Source organism: Osmerus eperlanus, chromosome 6 (genome assembly GCF_963692335.1).
Source record: "Osmerus eperlanus chromosome 6, fOsmEpe2.1, whole genome shotgun sequence".
NCBI classification, from domain to species: domain Eukaryota; kingdom Metazoa; phylum Chordata; class Actinopteri; order Osmeriformes; family Osmeridae; genus Osmerus; species Osmerus eperlanus.
In genome coordinates this window covers 19,272,731-19,290,594 of record NC_085023.1, presented here as the reverse complement: position 1 = coordinate 19,290,594, position 17,864 = coordinate 19,272,731, and the positions used below count along the sequence as shown (strand labels likewise).

The 17,864-nt window shown below is 49.7% G+C and overlaps 1 protein-coding gene across 1 annotated transcript; it reads right to left on the bottom strand.

Moving 5' to 3' along the window:
* Positions 1-686: 686 nt before the first annotated feature.
* Positions 687-11,733, bottom strand: ppm1ba (protein phosphatase, Mg2+/Mn2+ dependent, 1Ba). The gene is made up of 6 exons (XM_062464218.1): positions 11,305-11,733; positions 6,888-7,789; positions 6,534-6,651; positions 5,147-5,258; positions 4,904-4,961; positions 687-1,504 (listed from the first exon to the last, which is right to left on the bottom strand). The coding sequence occupies exons 2-6, from the start codon at positions 7,773-7,775 to the stop codon at positions 1,475-1,477; spliced, it is 1,206 nt and encodes a 401-aa protein (XP_062320202.1). The 5' UTR covers positions 7,776-7,789; positions 11,305-11,733; the 3' UTR covers positions 687-1,474.
* Positions 11,734-17,864: the final 6,131 nt, after the last annotated feature.

Genomic DNA, 17,864 nt, shown 5'->3' with positions numbered 1-17,864 from the left:
AGGCAAGTTGTAGAGTCTGTACTGATTAAGGATAGAAGGTGAGGAAGAGGAGAGGGAGGGAGGGAGGGGTGAGAGAACCAGAGGGGGGGGGGGGGGGCAAGCGGTTAGAGCTTTGGTGGTTCGTTAGAATCCCTTAACCCCGACTTCATCCGTCTCCACGGTGATGGTGTGTGCATGTGCACACACTCACAAGCACACCACCAAGCCCTCTTCTTCACTCCTCTTCTTCAAGTCCTCCTTAACACCACCCTCCTGTTCGTACACACATCAGGCAACTTCTTTTTTTAATTTTTTTTTATACCAGGAATGGAAAAACAGAAATAAAAAATGTATGGATTTATAGATTGATCTTCTCATGACGAGTCTACTGAATGTTATACGCCCAGAGAGCAAGTTATAAGAAACTGTCACTCCCGAAACCCTTCTCCTCATCCAGGTAGCTAATGCCATGATGTAGCCAGCCAATCTTGTCCATATTTCACACAAATGTTCGTCCCAAGGCCAAAACTGATCCCTGCCACAGCCAAGCCCCCTGACCCACCCCTGACCAAGCTCTGACCAAGCTCTGACCCAGCCCTGACCAGCCCTGACCCAGCCCTGACCAAGCTCTGACCCACCCCTGACCAAGCTCTGACCCAGCCCTGACCCAGCCCTGACCCAGCCCTGACCCAGCCCTGACCCAGCTCTGACCCAGCCCTGACCCAGCCCTGACCCAGCCCTGACCCAGCTCTGACCCAGCTCTGACCCAGCTCTGACCCAGCCCTGACCCAGCCCTGACCCAGCCCTGACCCAGCCCTGACCCAGCCCTGACCCAGCCCTGACCCAGCCTGTGTCCCCACCATCCCCTTGTGTCTGGAAGGAGGGACTGGGGGACCAGGTTGGGGGCGAGGCCGAAGGTCTGGACAGGGCCCTGGTGGCTGAGACCTCCTAGAAGCCTGGTGGGTCTAGCGGGGTCTGGATCTGGATCTGAGGCCCAGGGGCTGAAGGGGCCTGGGTCCAGGGGTCTGAAAAGAAAGGCATGCTGACTAGCTGCTTGGAGGCTGAGGGTCTGGGATCCTGGGCAGGAAGGGTTGGTGTCCCAGACCTCTTACTGGCTGGCTGCCTGCTAGATCCTCCATCCTCAGCCAATGGGAGAAAGGCACCACAAAGTTTGACAGGGACGGCCAGAAATATCCAAACTAGGGTCTCTTCACTGGCCCATAAAAACAACGACCACAAATAAAGCAACACAAAGGAAATAAGGTCTCGGTTTCTCGAGTAGATATTTTGTTTCGATTCCAGACTACTGTTGTAGTTCCTATTCTTTAGCCAGCTTACTGTTGGTTTGTGTGTGGTGGGAGGTTGTAAATCAGTTTTTTTAAGATGGGTACAAATGATCTCTTGGTATCAAGGGGGGGTGAAGGAAGGTGTAGTGAGTATAATGATCTTGTGTATAAAGGAGTCCTGGGTTTAGATCAGGCGACCTGCAAGGCGGCTACCAGGGTTCCTCCAGGTCTGCTCCGTTCTACAGGGCGAGACAGGAAGGAGAGAGGGGAGAAGAGAGGTGAAAAAGAAAATCAAAAAACCATTGTGAGATACAACGATACTCTTATAAACAGATTTTTAGTCTCCAATCATATCCAACTGGAAGCTGTAAATGATGACAGGACCTATAGCCACTCCCCCCACTCCACGGAGCCAATCAGGGAGCTTGGGAGAGTGAGAGCCTGCCCCATTCCCCACATGAATCAGAGAGAGAGAGAGAGAGACAGAGCACATTTACATTTAGTCATTTAGCAGACGCTCTTATCCAGAGCGACTTACAGTAAGTACAGGGACATTCTCCCCGAGGCAAGTAGGGTGAAGTGCCTTGCCCAAGGACACAACGTCATTTTGCACAGCCGGGAATTGAACTGGCAACCTTCAGATTACTAGCCCGCTTCCCTAACCGCTCAGCCACCTGACTCCCTCTAGAGCAAGATGACTATGTTAATTCTATAAATTTTTTCAGACCAGTCAAATACAAATTCTCATTCAAAAGGTGCTGTGTGTGTACGTGTACTGTGAGAAACAGTTTTTGGCTCTTTTGAGTCATAATCCACAAGCAGCCTTAACATGTCCTGTACCAGCCAGTCAGTCAGTCAGTGAACAGCTAAAATCAAAGCTCTGCACATGCTTCAGAGCAGCTAATTCCACTGACGGGGAGGAGAGAGGGAACATGGGTGGAGATATAGAAATATGGACATGTAGAGTTATGTGTCAACTTACCAAATGAAACAGGAAGGCTGCGTTAATCAGAGGGGTGAACACAGTTAGACAGGCAGGGCTCAACTCTACACCAGCTTACCCGCATCGCTTGTGTGTGTGTGTGGATCTTTGTTGAGATTATTAATCTAATTTTATGTGTGTTCAAGTGTGCATAAAGACCTTAACATATTGCTTAAAGGTCCTGTAATGTCAAATTAGTTTTTTTGTACAATTTGGAAATATTAAGCCAAATTGAGTCGGTCAAGAATGATGAATGAAGATTGGCTCTAATTACTTTATACAAATCTTGAGCTCTGCCTTTACCCCTGTGTAAATGAAAAAGTGTTGTAATCGGAAATTTGTATGTAATGTAAATCATAATTTATTCGATATTTCTGTTGTTTCAAGAACTTAAACTCAGGTAAAAAAGGCCGGTTTGGCACAGTTCCAGCACTAAGACGGATTCTTTGCACCTTAAAAGTTGCAATACAAAATTCACCTACGACCCATCAGCATTTAAGAAAGAGAACAAGGTGACAATGCAAGACCTTTAAACAATACAAACAACATCACCTAATTAGTTACCATGTTTGGTTCAGTCAGTCGACTGCAAGTGTGTGGACAGACATGTGCGTGAGAAGAGACACAGAAACACACTGTTCACGGACACACACACACAGAGAATACGTGGCTACGCTTGGGCTGGACGACTGGACAGACTCCCTCGAAGACACAGACGGCACAACACATTCCAGGGTTCCAGATCCGGACCCCATGCAGCTATTGCAGACTACAGGACAGTCCAGCCCACACAAACACAAACACGCTAGTGGCCCTGTCACCCTCATGGGACTGGCATGGGACGCCAGCTAACTCCAGCTGCTTTTTACAGATTTTCTGTGTTTGTCTTCTGAACATTCCCATGATGCCGACACTCCAGGGCCAGCAGTCATGCACCCCCCCCCCCCCACACACACAATGCACCTCTACTCCACACCATCAAATGAAGTGACATAATCCTCACTGGGAGACCAGGCCATAGATATATAAAGACTAGATGTCTTACGGCGGAGTCTAGAACGTCCGCACATGGCGGAAATCTTGCTACAGTCAACTCGCTCACCCATAACATTGTGTTGATGCTCCATTTTTAAATGACTATAACTTGCTAAATTTTCAACCGATTTTTAAACGGTTTGGTTTGTTATTCACGTCAGAGATGTCGTTACGCCACTGCATACTTATGAATAATTATGTTTTTTTTTTCTTTTTATAGAATAGAAGTATGCAGTGGCGTAACAACATCTCTGACGTTGATAACAAACCAAACCGTTTAAAAATCGGTTGAAAATTGAGCAAGTTATGGTAATTTAAAAAGTACATGTAGCATCAACACAATGTTATGGGTGAGCGAGTTGACTGTAGCAAGATGGCCGCCATGTGCGGACTTTCGACTCCGTTGTCCGGCAACGCGGACGAGACATCTACCCTTTATATATATATATCTATGGACCAGGCTAACGAGGCTTTATGTTCAGCACAGCGGGCCCCACTGGGCCGGTGCGTGTTCACGCTGCAGGGTAAGGCATGCAGAGAGCCTGGACCCTGCGGCTCCAAGGCTCTGGGGCAGGGGAGCGGCCGGAGCAGGCCCAGACCGGAGGATGAGACCCCAGCTCCGGACCAGAGAGAGGGGTCAGGACAGACAATGGCTAAACCGCACGGCCAGCAGAGCGGCCCTGGCTCCAGCTAGCCTGGCTCCCAGCTAGCCTGGCTCCCAGCTAGCCTGTTCTGTGGCGTCTTAAAGGGCCAGCTGCCCTTCCTGACAGTCCATCCCTGAGAGCTGCAGCATGCACAGACTACAGGAGGACACATGAGATGAGGGAGAGGGTCAAGCTGGTCTGATCTGTGACTGGTAGGTTTAGAAGTGGACAGGGAGCGTAGAGAGCTCACACCAGAGTCCACTCCTCGAGACATGTGTTGGTGACATGTAGGCCTATTGGTCAATGCAGGTGGAGCGGGAAGACCAAAAGGGGTTTGTACAGTAAGGGAGGCCATGCAGCGTGCAAACTGGATGTCATGAAGGGATTTGTGGAGAGAACATGGAAAAGGTAGGGGAAGAGATGCCTGCTCACTAGCACACACACACACACACTTGTAGTACATGTCGAGGGATACATTTGAAAGGGAGACAGTCAGAGAGAGAGAGACAAAGACAGTATACTCACTAGGGCTGCACAATTAATCGATTACGATTTTGGCTTCCCACGATCAAATTCGCGTGATCGAGCGATATTTAAAATGCGTCATTCCATTCATAGAACGCTCCGTATCAAAGTTTTTTTTTTTTTTTTTTGCTTCCTAAAATATATTTACACAATGGAAAAAGGAAAATAGTGCCCGTTTGAAGTTTTGCTACATTTTCTTTATTTGTATTTATTCTTTAAGGAGATGCACTGAATTTTGGTGAATAAGAGGACCTAATTTATTTTGATGCACATATTTGTACATTAGCAGGAATGTAGCACAATATGGATGTGAAAGCAGTTATAATTAGCCTATGTGACAATAACATTTGTTTTGGTTCAAATCAACAAATAATCGTGATAATTAATCTCAATATTGATCCAAATAATCGTGATGATCATTTTGGCCATAATGGTGCAGCCCTAATACTCACCCCATCCTCTTCCCTGTGTGGGTTCAGGCGGTGGTACACTGCTTCTACAACACTGCGTCTGAGCGGCAAACAGACACACACAGTCAGAAGTGCAGAGTCATATTCTCCAATATAATACACAATGGGCATGTAAAGCAGTGGACAGGTGGATGAAGGTGAGGAATGTGTGCGTGTGTGTGTGTGTGTGCGTGTGTGTGTGTGTGTGTGTGTGTGCGTGTGTGTGTGTGTGTGTGTGTGTCTTACTTGCTGGCAAGCCCTCCCCCAGGTGGCAGGTTAGGGATGCTCTCTGTGGAGAGCTGCCTGATGACAGTAACCAGGTCTGGAATCCCCTCATCCCCCGACTTCTCTATCATCTCTGAAACACAGGAGGGACAGGAGTGAGACTGGGGAGGGAGAGAGAGAGCAGGAGGCAGGGGGGAGAGAGAAGGGGGGGGAAAGAGAGGAGGGGGGGAGAGAGAGGAGGGGGGGAGAGAGAGGAAGGGGGAGGAGAGAGCAGGAGGCGGGAGGAGAGAGGAGGGGGGGAGAGAGAGCAGGAGGGGGGAGAGAGAGCAGGAGGGGGGGAGAGAGAGCAGGAGGGGGGAGAGAGAGGAGGGGGAGGAGAGAGATCAGGAGGGGGGAGAGAGAGGACGGGGGGAGAGAGAGAGCAGGAGGGGGAAGGAGAGAGTAGGGGGGAGGAGAGAGAGTAAGGGGGAGGAGAGAGTAGGGGGGAGGAGAGAGTAGGAGGGGGGAGAGAGAGAGCAGGAGGGGGGAGGAGAGAGTAGGGAGGAGGAGAGAGTAGGGGGGAGGAGAGAGTAGGGGGGAGGAGAGAGTAGGGGGGAGGAGAGAGAGTAAGGGGGAGGGGGAGAACTGAGGAGAAGAAAGAGAATAGAAAGAGAGGTCGACAGAGGGGTGGAGGAGCAAAGAAAAATGCATCAAAGGTTGGCTAAATACCACCTGCCCATCACCAGGCTCAGTCAGAGTCATGTCAAAAGCATGAGAGGAAGAGAAGAGAGAGAAAGATGGCAGTAGGAAGAGGGAGAGAACGCCTAGGCAGTGCAGCCTAGCTGGACACTGGGCCCAGAGCCAGTCAGATGTTCAGCCAGCGCATTCCTCACTGGAGTGGCGCTGCTGACGGCTTTCTCAGAGCCCAGCGGAAACCTCCATGCGACGTTAGCGCAACCTTGGCTCAACGTTACCTCAACCTCCTTACGGAGCAGGTTACGCAACCCCCAAAGGCTCATAGCACTCACACGCTCGTCAGATGACCCCCCCCCCCCCCCAAAAAAAAAAGAAATTACTTGGAAAGAAAAAAAGAAAGGTAGGAAGAAGTAGTATGAAAAGAAACAGACTCCAGGTCTTAAAGACACAGTGAGACAACATGTTTTATATCATGGAGAAAAAGAACTGACAGGAGAGGAGAGACACACTCAGGGATAGATATGGATCAAGAAGGAGTGCCAGGCCGCAGAGAGCCTAAACGCTGTGCATCTGTTCTTAGCTGCTATAACCGTGGCTATGATAAGAGGATTATGGATGAGAGGACCCCTGTATGTACTGTCCATATCCTAACCTTAAATCATCTCCGGCTCCCTTCCGGGATAACCAGGCCTACGTGAGGCCAGAGCCCTGGAAAGGGTGCTATACGTCTCACCTTCCACGCGAGCCTCCAAGAAGGTGTCCAGCTCTGCGTCTCTCCTCACAGCCTCCTCCGACACCTTGGGAGCGTTGGGCATACACACCAGAACCACGCTCATGTTGTCCCTGCTTCCCTGGGAGAGGGACAGACGGGCGCCAGAACAACAGTTATTATGTGTGTGTGTGTGTGTGTGGGGGGGATGTTTACACCCAGGAACTGAGAAGGGAAGAAAAAAATGGTGTGACAAGATATAGAATCAGGACTTGGTTAAAGCAAGTTTCAACAGATCTCACTTTTACATCCACTGAAATGGGGAAGAACACCGAAACAAGACAAACACACCCACCTCCGACACCCTCCCTCCCGTACCTTGTGCAGGCAGGTGTCCACCACCTCGTTGCAGACCCTCTCCAGGTCGTCCGACACCTCCAGACGGGAGCGCACAAAGTCGCACAGCTCCTCGTTGCTCATCACGTCCCAGATCCCGTCGCAGGCCAGCACCACGAACTGGTCCTCCGGGGCGCGCGCGATCTCAAACACCTCCGGCTCGGGGCTGACCAGCTGCTCCGTGGGGCCCTTGCCCTCCACGCACTTGTAGTCGTAGTCGCCCAGGGCGCGGGACACGGCCAGCGAGCCGTTGACCCTCTGGATCATGACGGAGCCGCCGGCGTTCTGGATGCGCTCCTTCTCGCGGGGGTTGCAGGGCTTGTGGTCCAGCGTGGAGAAGCAGACGTGGGAGTTGCGGCAGAGGACGCCGCGCGAGTCGCCGCAGTTGACAAAGAAGATGTGGGCGGGGGAGACGAGGACGCCCACCGCCGTGGAGCCGCTGCGGTCCATGCCGTTGCGCAGGTCCGAGAAGCTGCGCATGTGCTCGTCGATCTTCAGGAAGCCCACGCGGATGCCCGCCTTCACCGCCTCCACGGTGGGGGCGGGGCCCGACAAGCCCGCCTCGGGGGTGGGCGTGGTTGAGGAGGAGGAGGCGGCGGCGGCGGCGGCGGGGGGGTTGAGGCTGGCGCTGATGATGTGCTCCAGCAGGTGTTTGGAGCAGTAGTTGGCCACGCGCGAGCCGGCGTGGCCGTCGTACACGGCGAAGAAGGACCAGTCCGGGAGGCCGTGGGGCAGCCCCAGCACGGCTGTGTGGGCGTCCTCCATCTCCACCCGCCAGCCCTGCATGGAGCTCAGGCCGAAGCGCAGGCTGTTGCCTGCCCCGTGGGCGTTGTGTTTCTCCGTCTTGGGCTTGTCAAGGAAAGCCCCCATGGCTCAGGCCACGCCTTGGGGGGAGGGAGATGGGAGAGTGGGGGTGGGGTTAGAGAGAGACAGGGGAAGGAAGGGGTCATGAGGTAAGTCTATTAGACACAGAACTGTAATCTGGAACAGGAATCTTAAGTCGTAGGAACTAGCGTGTTTCAGTTGGTTTCCAGGTAAAAACACAGTGCCTGACGCAGGCTTGTCAGTTGGGGGAAACATGAAGCCGTATTAAGTCCTGAGGGCTGATCGCTTCATTCTCACCCAGTGTAACCTTTTCCCCTAACCTGAACCACTAGTCCATCCAGAGAGAGAGAGCGAGAGAGCGAGAGAGCGAGAGAGCGAGAGAGAGAAGGCCGTTGGAATCTCACAACATTTGTGTACACTTGGGTGTCAATGGCCTCAATCAAACACATCGCTGTGACCGATGAACTGATTTAACCACCGGGACGACAGGAGAACAGGAGAGAGGGACTGAATGGGAGAAAGTGTGTGTGTCTCCTTAACCCTCGTGCTGCCTTCGGGTCACATGACCCAAAGGTTCATAACGAACCATCGTTGTGTTTACCCAATTTTACCCAATACAAAAACAAATAAAAATAATTTTCTTTTAACCTTCGCAATGTGGGGGGTCTGAGACAGCCCAACGGTTAAAAGAAAATGCTTCACTTTGTTTTTGTATGCGGTAAAGTTGTCGCAATACGACGGTGGGTCACAATGACTGATGGGTCAGAACGACCCGAAGATAACACAAGGGTTAAAGTCTGCGTCTGGAGCAGACAGCAGAGCTGCTGCAGGCCACCAGGGGGCTAGGTCGTGTGGCCTTTGACCTTCCAGTGCTCTAACCTCTACCTCACCACTTTTCATTCCCCCCCGGCTGAAAGCAGAAGCAGGACTAAAGTTCTGGACACGTCCTCTACTGTTAGTGAGCTGCGGCAACACTGGGTCACTCTGGCAATCACACTCTCTCACACACACACACACACACCACCTTCCATTGTGACAACAGTGATCACTCATCACATCCACAGATAGCCAGCCACTCTGTCCAGGAAGCGATCTAGGATCACAGACAATGGAGCAGCTCTAAGCTTCTTTAACCTCAGGGTTAAGAGCATTACCCACACACGGGAATAGACCTGGTTGTGGACGGGGCCTGGTCCACATCTGAATCAGGTGGGGTGACACTAAATAAAGAGCTGAGGCATTCATCACTTTACATAGGTTAGGCTGGGCTGAAACGGTGTGGGCTTGGGCCGGGCCTGGGCTTGCACTACTCCCTATTCCATTGTGTGGATCCGCAAGGGCAACTGTACGGTGTTGCAGCGAGAGCGGCATGAGAGTGAAATGCCTGTCTGTGTGCGACACTACGTCTCCCTCACACCATCCCTATAAATAGGTAGCAGCTAGGGTTACACTCATCCCCCCCCCCCCCCACACACACACACACACACCACTTCACCCAGGCCAAGGTAAGACAGCCACAGAGAGACAAGCCAGACCCAACCTTCACACTCATATACAGATACTCAAGATACATGTCATGCAGCCTCTTTGATCCACACACGTAGCAGAGTCCAGGGTCAAGGCATTAGGCTACACTAGGGAGGCTATAGTGGTCGTAGACAAACAGTCGTAAGAGTTCTGTTAAAACGTACACAAATAACCTAACGGGTCAATGCTTCCGACAGGGCTTGATGTCTCTCCTCATTAAAACGTAGGGCCTTAATGTTACACTACCATTAGCATGACAGTACACCAACTGGACCCATCTCACTGAATATGGATTCAAGTGTTTTGTGTTGCGTGATGCCAAACCAACACAAATCCCATGCAGTCAGGCCACTGCCTAACCCTGCCAGCCATTGTGGCCGGCAGGATGTGAGGCTGCCCGTTTGAAGTATAGTTACCCTGGCGACGGGGAAGCTTGGGTTTAGAACCCTCTGATGCCTCTCAGGGAGAACCGCCCACCTTGCCTTTGTTCCCCGGGCCTAGTCACTGAGGTTCATCCTCCCTCGGCTTATTACATTAAAGCCAGCGCTTTTCAACCGAATCCTGACGCCAATTAATTACAACAAAGCTTCCGCTCAGTGTTGCAGTCCCCCTGGCCTGTACGCGCACACACACGAGTAGGAACAGACAACCACCTATGGTTGGTGTCGCTGACTCTGCCGTGATGCAACAACAGGGCTGATGTCATGCCTTTTCCGGACGTCTCCATGGTTACAGAGCTGGAGTGGCAGTCGAGTTGTTTCTATAGCGATGGAGCTCATGCCACTGTAGGGGTACTGTGTGTGTAGTAGCGTACCGTGTACCTGATCATGTCTCTCCTCTTTCTGAAGTACATCAACTCTGAGGGCAAAGTCAGGTGTAGCAGCAGGACATACACAAAAGCATTTCGAAAAACAAGGCGGGTGCTAAACGAAAAAAATATTAATAAACTCCTGAAAGTGTGGTTGTGCAGGCATGTGTATGAGCGCACTGGTGTGTATGTGCGTGTTTTGCCATCTCTCTCCGGTGCACTGTTAGCAGCATTCAGAGGAACTGGGGTCACGATCTGGCAACCAGGTGTCAATACAAACAAGTCAGTGATGATGGCCATTCTGTACCTCCACAGCAGTACGTACCTCCCCCTCTAGGTGACAAGTCGGTGACAATCTCAAATGAACAGTGTCCTCTTCCACCGGAGACACGGTGACCACGTACGGAGCACAGCATAAACAAGCTATTTTGCACGACAGAACACATGTACCAGTACCCTCTTGGAAAAACCAACCTCACAGAACCTGGTATACGCACTACAGGCCTTCGAGGCTATCGACATGGCCTATGACAAACGATTCGTTGCTGATTTCGTTTCAAAACGAAACAGTATGATTTCAGAAAATGTCATGGTTGATTTACTTTCAGCTAGCTTGCTTGCTATATAGAAACTTGGGCGACTTTCGTCTTGCTGTCTTATGTTATGCGCTTAGAAACTAATTAACTAGCTCTGGCCAGATCAACTATTTTACGGCGTTGGCTAGTAATTAAGTTTGAACCAAGTTGAAATATCATGTTCTCCCTCCTTACTAGCATAATGGTGTCAAGTTAACCACATACACCTGTAGCTAGCTCGCTACATTCCCAAGTCAGCTTGCTAGCTACTGTAGTTTACTAAACATTTTGTTTTGTTGTCAGTAAACACGTTGGCACAAGCAAACTAGCTAGCTAGAGTAGTTCTTAACAATCATTTAATACAGTCTGCATATTTCTAACACGTCTTGTTACCTTACTCATTGTCATGTCTGCCTACTGTAGATGTCAAACTTGTGATTATTAAGATCACAGTGTCTTGGTACTCGGCCTACAAACTGAACTAGTTAGTCTAGCTGATAGTTGTATTACAAAGCTCGATACTCGATAGTTTGTTTCATGCACTAGTGTTTGTTACAAATTATGGTTAGCACTAACAATCTGGCTCACTTTGACTTATTACAGCCTAGCCAGACAGGCTGGCTGTCTAGCTAATATCAACTAGTATCCAGTCGTGAGTACTTACGTTCTTGAAGGAAACCAAATTGCCACTTAACGTTTGTCCTTGTTGTAGACTCGAAGTTACCTAGGTGTATCTGCCTTGTTCAAATGTGGTATTTAACGAATCAGCTGTCAGTGGACGATTCTAGCTTTGCTAGTTAGCTAGCTAGCACTAGCTACTTTAGTGTTGACTAGCCAGCTAAAATAGCCACTTCACACGATCCCCTTTAAGCATTTTCCAGTACCGACTGTGTGTTTTTTGAAGCATGATTGGCACCCTAAACGATGTAGCACTATGAATAGCTCGGGCTGTTTGAGAACAAATGTTTTAGATAATTTAGATATAATTGCTCGCTGGCTACTGATCGGGCTAACCAGCTAGCTACCTTAGCTAGTTCAATGCATAAAACAGATGACGTTCTCCCCCTCATTGACCGAACGCAGCATCTCTTTGCTGAACGTCCAGCACAGGGGGCGGGACATTTTCTTTTGTCAACCGTATTGGCTATAGTCTATTACATAGACGAGCAGGATTGTTTCTCGTGTATGTCACTCAAAACGACACTGCATTGACAAAATATTGTAGGCCAGAATGGTTTTAGTTGGTTTAGAGCTGAATGGCAAAGCCTTTTATAACATGCGGGGATGTACCATGACCGACACATATAAATATTAGCGGATATCATGACAGTTGTGCATGTGTTTTTTCCTTTACCGATAAATAATCATTCTCTGCCACCCAGAACAGTCCTGTCTTCCTCTTGATACATGCGATGAATGTATGCGATTCTCATTGACAGTGGATTGACAATGAAAGGCCATCATACTTACTGCTATGACTGTGTATGTATATAATAGGCCTTAGATTTTCAATCTTGGATGAATCATATGATGAACTCTTGCAGAAATAATTCCGCTCTGTGCCCTACCCTTAGAAACTAAAACGTGGCCAAGTGATTGTCTTTCAGCTGTGGGAATGAGAAGAGCCCATACACAAGTTAAGGGCCACTTTTGGGGGAAAATAAAGATCTACACTACACTCCACAGTTTCCATGGCAATGAAAGGCTCTTACTCCATGGTCTCCATAGTGATGACTGTTTAATGATGGTCGCTGAGCATTGGTCTTGATGGATCTACTGTCCGGTGTCTATCCCCCTACTGACAGAGGGAGGTGTGTGTGTGTGTGTTGGTCTAGAGAGGGGCACAAGAGGAGGCATAGTGGGTGAATGATGAGAAGAGGTAGCCTTGTTTACGTTCTCAATTGAGTTTCTGTCCTGTTTTCCGTTCCTACAAAATAAGTGTGTGTGTGTGTGTGTGCGCGCGTGTGTGTGCATAGACTGTACAAGCGCGTGTTGAGAGAGGGGCCAAGCTGCTCACCCTCTTTAATGGGATTACAATCATTAAACAGCTGTTTGTTAAACGGCAGAGGACCTCTGCCTGTGCCATTCCCAGGATTTATCCAGACCTTTTTGATCTGTAATCAGCAGGCCCGAGTGTAAGTGCTGCGGGGGTGAACATGAACGAGCACAGCTGCCCAATGCGGATTACTCAAAGGGGCGGAGCTCTCCGTGACAAATCTGTTGCCAGATAGTTACATGTGTCCATGGACATATGTCCAGGCACAACTTCTCCTTCAAACGTGGGATTCTAACGTGTGTGTCTCTTTCCTCTGTATCTTTGTTGTGGTAGCATGCCTTGTTGCCATATGTTGACAGCTGAGAGAACATAACTGGCTCTGACTACTGTATAAAACAGCAAAGTAGTCACTATAATGTAATTATGCGCAGAGAAAATTAGGTGCAATTTAGGTGTAGGGACATCTGGTAAACTCCTAACTAGGATCCTGCTTCAATAGCTTTTCCCAGTTGAGACGATCTGGAAGGAGATAGAGAGATCCACAATCTGCTGTACACTAATGGATTTTAATACAGTCTTTTCTGAGCGTGGATAAGTAGGCTAGGAGATAATTGCCATTCTGACTGTCAGCCTGAGTGCAGTGAGAGATGGGGAACCCAAGTTCCGAGTGACCTCACAGTGGCATGGCATCACCATCTAGTGGCAGGGAAAAGTACTACCATGCACAACACCGCATACAGTTTTTTTGGTGAGGAAAAAGAGGCAGGGGGAGATTTTGATGTTCAAGAAATCGGAATGTTAGACCTTCCTCGTGAAAAATACTTATATTATTTAGTATGTACTCTAGGTTTGCTCAAACACTCTGACACACAGGCAGGCAGTAGCCGCTGTTATTTAGACATTATGTCATAACACTAGACATCCAAAAGCTTCATGTGGTGTCCATCCATCTAGGCTACAGCAGATATATCCGCATGAAGAGGATAATCTGGGCCAAAGGAGGGAGAGAAGCACAGAGGAAGACAAACAATAAAGATGAGGATGCAAGAACTGGTTTGTCTCCTGATTCCCCCCCCTACCCAGTGATTCTTCTATTTTATAAAATTAGGCTTTAGCTAGCACCTACGGGGTCCAGGTTGTGTTACTGGTTATCATTAGTACACAATTCAAATTCAACTGATTGATTGAGCTTGCTGCAAGGTGACCCCAGAAACTATCTGTTTGCTGAGCGGTGAGGGAGTCGGGCTAGTAATCCGAAGGTTGCCAGTTCGATTCCCGGTCATGCCAACTGACGTTGTGTCCTTGGGCAAGGCACTTCACCCTACTTGCCTCGGGGGGAATTTCCCTGTACTTACTGTAAGTCGCTCTGGATAAGAGCGTCTGCTAAATGTAAATGTAAATCTGGAGTGTCTCTCTGTGACTCTGACCCGTGTCCCTGCTGCTCTCTCCGACTGGTGGAGAGTTCAGCTGGAAGAAATCGTTTAACAAAGCAAGGACAGCCTTTTCCCTGAGCATGCAGAAGCCAGCCTCTGTCTCAACTTGACATTTGAATGAGCATCGATTCCTGGCAGGAAAACAAGACAGATTTGTTTGTCTGCATGGAGATGGAGAGATGTTTAGAGTCTTCAGAGAGAGAGAGAGGTGAGAGAGATAAAGAGAGAGGGGGTAGGATGAAGTAAGAAAGAGATGAGAGAGGAGTAAAGTTCCAGGAAGTGGCATAAGTAATGGAGTGGGAGAGACGGATATAAAGAAAGAGTGGTCTCAGAGGAGTAGGGCTCGTCTCTGATCTCTCCTTCGCTTCACTCTCCCCTTCCTCCTCTGTCTTTCCTCGCTCTCCTGTCGAGCTGAGAGCTTACAGACCTATGGATAATATTAAGACCTGGAGAAGCACAGCTTCAATGTGAAACATCCACTCGTTCACAATCTTGGTTCGCTAAATGTAACGACTTAATGAGCTTCAAAACTGCAGCCGACATGACAATCATGCCACTGACCAACCTGCTTTAGTTGAAGGATTGAAACTCACACAATGTATTTGCTTGTAAATTTGTTATGATTTTATGAAACATTCAAAAGGTTTAGTATCTCACTGTGCGTCACCCAGTCCTTGAAACCCCGAGTGGCAAGCTTGGTGCACTGAGCGGTGCTTCCCAGGGTGCACTGCATAGAGGGTCGTTAGCTAGCGAGGCAAACAAGGCTAACGAGCTGGCATGGTAATTAAAGATTCAGTCTGCAGTCTGACCCACATAGTTGTATCTAAATGCTAAATGACTAAATGTAAATCTGAGATGCTGGCTGCACTCTAATGTCAGCCTGCTCTGCCACTGATAGGGCTCCGTCCATTATTGATGATGTCATTTAAATATGCACAAGGACAAAACAGCCCAGCTGACACAGCAAACCCCACTTCTGACTCTCTCCCTCACAGATCAAAAGGTGAGAACTGAAACAGGAGATGATGAGAGACTCTGACAACTCCAGGAAAAAAAAGTTCATGCGAGTCCTGTTGATGATTTGATCGTTGGAACAAAAAGTTTTTGCGTGTCCATGTGTTTGATGTCAGTGTGTGTGCAGTGTACATTTCTTTGTCAGAGTGTGTGTGTGTGTGTGTTTGTGGGTGTGTGTGGAGGGTGCACAACTGTGACACATGCCCATGGACGGGGCTGTGATCTAACAGCAGCTGACAGGCAGGTTTGAAGGCATTCTCTGGGGTCCCAGCTCAGTGTGGTGGCTGGAGCACTCTGTTCCACCCTCCGCCAGCGCCACCGCCCGTCCTGCTGAGCTTCCAATTAGCACACACATCACTAGAGCAGGCTCCAGACGCCAACACCACAGTCTGCCCAAGACTCCTCAATACTCACCCAGAGACCAGGGCACCGGCCTGGGCCGCGGTCTGCTCAGTTAGCCCTTCTACATTTAACATGAGACCCAGTCTGCAGCGTCTTTATTTATTCATCCTCTGCTCTGCTTTGGCCCCCCTCTCATCCTGGATAACGTGAAACGACAGCTGTGCATCTCCTTGGACTGGGTCTACACAAACACACACACACACACACACACACACACACACACACACACACACACACACACACACATGCTCGGACACACACTCGGGCACACACACATCCACATACCATAACCCCCACAGCCACTGCCCTGCAGTGTCTTTGATGTCGATATGCAGTGATAACACACAGGCCCCTCGTGGGATGTGTGCGTTTTTGGCAGAGGGGGAATGGGATGGGAGTGCGATGGTGGTGGGGGAAGGGGGGGGGGGGTCGATGCCATGATCACTGGTGTGTGAATCTGTTATCCAGCAGTGACCCCTCACTCAGGATCAGGGGCCTTACCGTGAGAGAGGTAAGGGAGGAAGAGAGAGACCACACACACCAGAGACAACAGCAAGGGTTTTCTCTCCCTGCCTCGTCCTCCATGCTGTTTCCTGAAGTGAGCACTTGTTTAATGCATTTCTGCATTTGTGCTCTCCTCCACAAGGAAAGGACAGGGGCTAGACATGCCGAGGGGGAGAAGGTGGACAATTTTGGTGCATATCTGGTTGCTCTAATGGAACGTAGCGATCTGAACGCGCCTCTTCACTCGGGAGTATCAATGTGTGAGTTCCACAGGGCACCGCGGCGATGGTTTTCCCAGGGTGTGTGTTAGGGTGTGAACGTGTCAAGAAGCGTGTGTTTTTTCGGGTGTATAAATGTGTTAGCTGGTGTGTTCTGTAGGGATATGATGCTGCGAGGGCTGGGGAGGGGACGGGGGAGGAGGCTGGTGTGGAGATACATGGGTGACACCCAGCATATGATCCTGAAATGGCGTGACAGCTTCCTTCACACTCCCTCCACGCCCTCTCTGACAGGCCGTCCAGCCCGTCAAAGCCCCGCCCAGCGGTGCCACCGGGCCTTCCGACAGAGGGAGGGAAGGAGGGCTGGACAGAGAGAGTGTCTGTAGGCTACGGAGTAGACAGATATGGATACAGGGGTGGACAGGCACCAAAGGGCAGGTGAATGGAGGGATGGGTGGATGGATGGGCCAATGACAAACGGCCGGTTGGTCGGACAGAAAAATAAAACAATGCGATAATACCACATCGTATCACGATACGAATGATGTTGAGCTTTCTTAGACAGGTGCATGATGGGATCACATGCAAAGCAGGAATGTTTGAAAGACAGAGAGAGCAAGAGGCAGATCGTGGGAATGAAAAAAGAGAAAAAAAGAAAGAAGGGAGAATGAAAGGAAACACTTTCCTGAAAAGAGGGAGAATCTGAAAAGACTCACAGAGCCGATGAGGGGTAAAGGATGAGCTGAGTGACACAAACTCAGGGTATTGTCTGTGTTAGACTGGGAGCAATACTGGAGAACAACACATTTCCTCACCTCGTCCCTCCCCAAAAAGAAAAATACATTTCTCACTACCTCTCCATGATCCATGACACAACCCCCCCCCCCCCCCCCCCCCCCACCCCACCCCATTCCGGCCCGTCCCACCCCGAACCCCTCCCCATCCTCCCAAACGCCCCAGGGCTCTGTTTTCACAGGCCAGCAGAATACAGAGGCCGTGCGACAGTAATCTCCCTCCCCCCGGGAACGCAGACTCTAACTGATAAGTGCCAGAGAGAGAGGGGGGACCGATTCTGTCAGGGCGTCTTCAGCGGAGCGCGATGGCACACGGAGTCTCCTCACCGCGGCAGCGAGTAATGCGAGACGACACGGCTGACATTACACACCACCACAAATCACAGAGAGGGCTTCACACACGTCGAAACTGATGCACTGATGGAGAGAGATAGAGATAGAGAAAGTAGGGAGAGCGACAGAAAGAGAGAGTAACGATAGAGAAAGCGAGAGAAAGAGAGAGAGAAAGAAAGTAAAGAGAACGACAGAGAGTAGAGAGAGAGAGAGTAGAGAGGGAGAGAGATGGATGGAGAGGGAAGTAAGATCTGAGTCCGGGCCTTGTGCATCTCTGAGACACTGGGGGATCAGGTTGGGTGTTATATCATCAGGTTCACCCTTGTTTACCTACTGTTTGTTTGTGTAACAATCCAATCACGCGCTTTGTTGTGCACGCGTCTCCTCAGATGATGATGACAGCGCTGATAGATTTGTTTGTTTGTGTTCTCACCCACGCTCATTAGATGAGGAAAGCAGGGCTCAAACGCTGGAAGTGAAGTCGAATAGAAACATTTTTAATGAGCAAGGAGGCCCAATCAACACTTTTC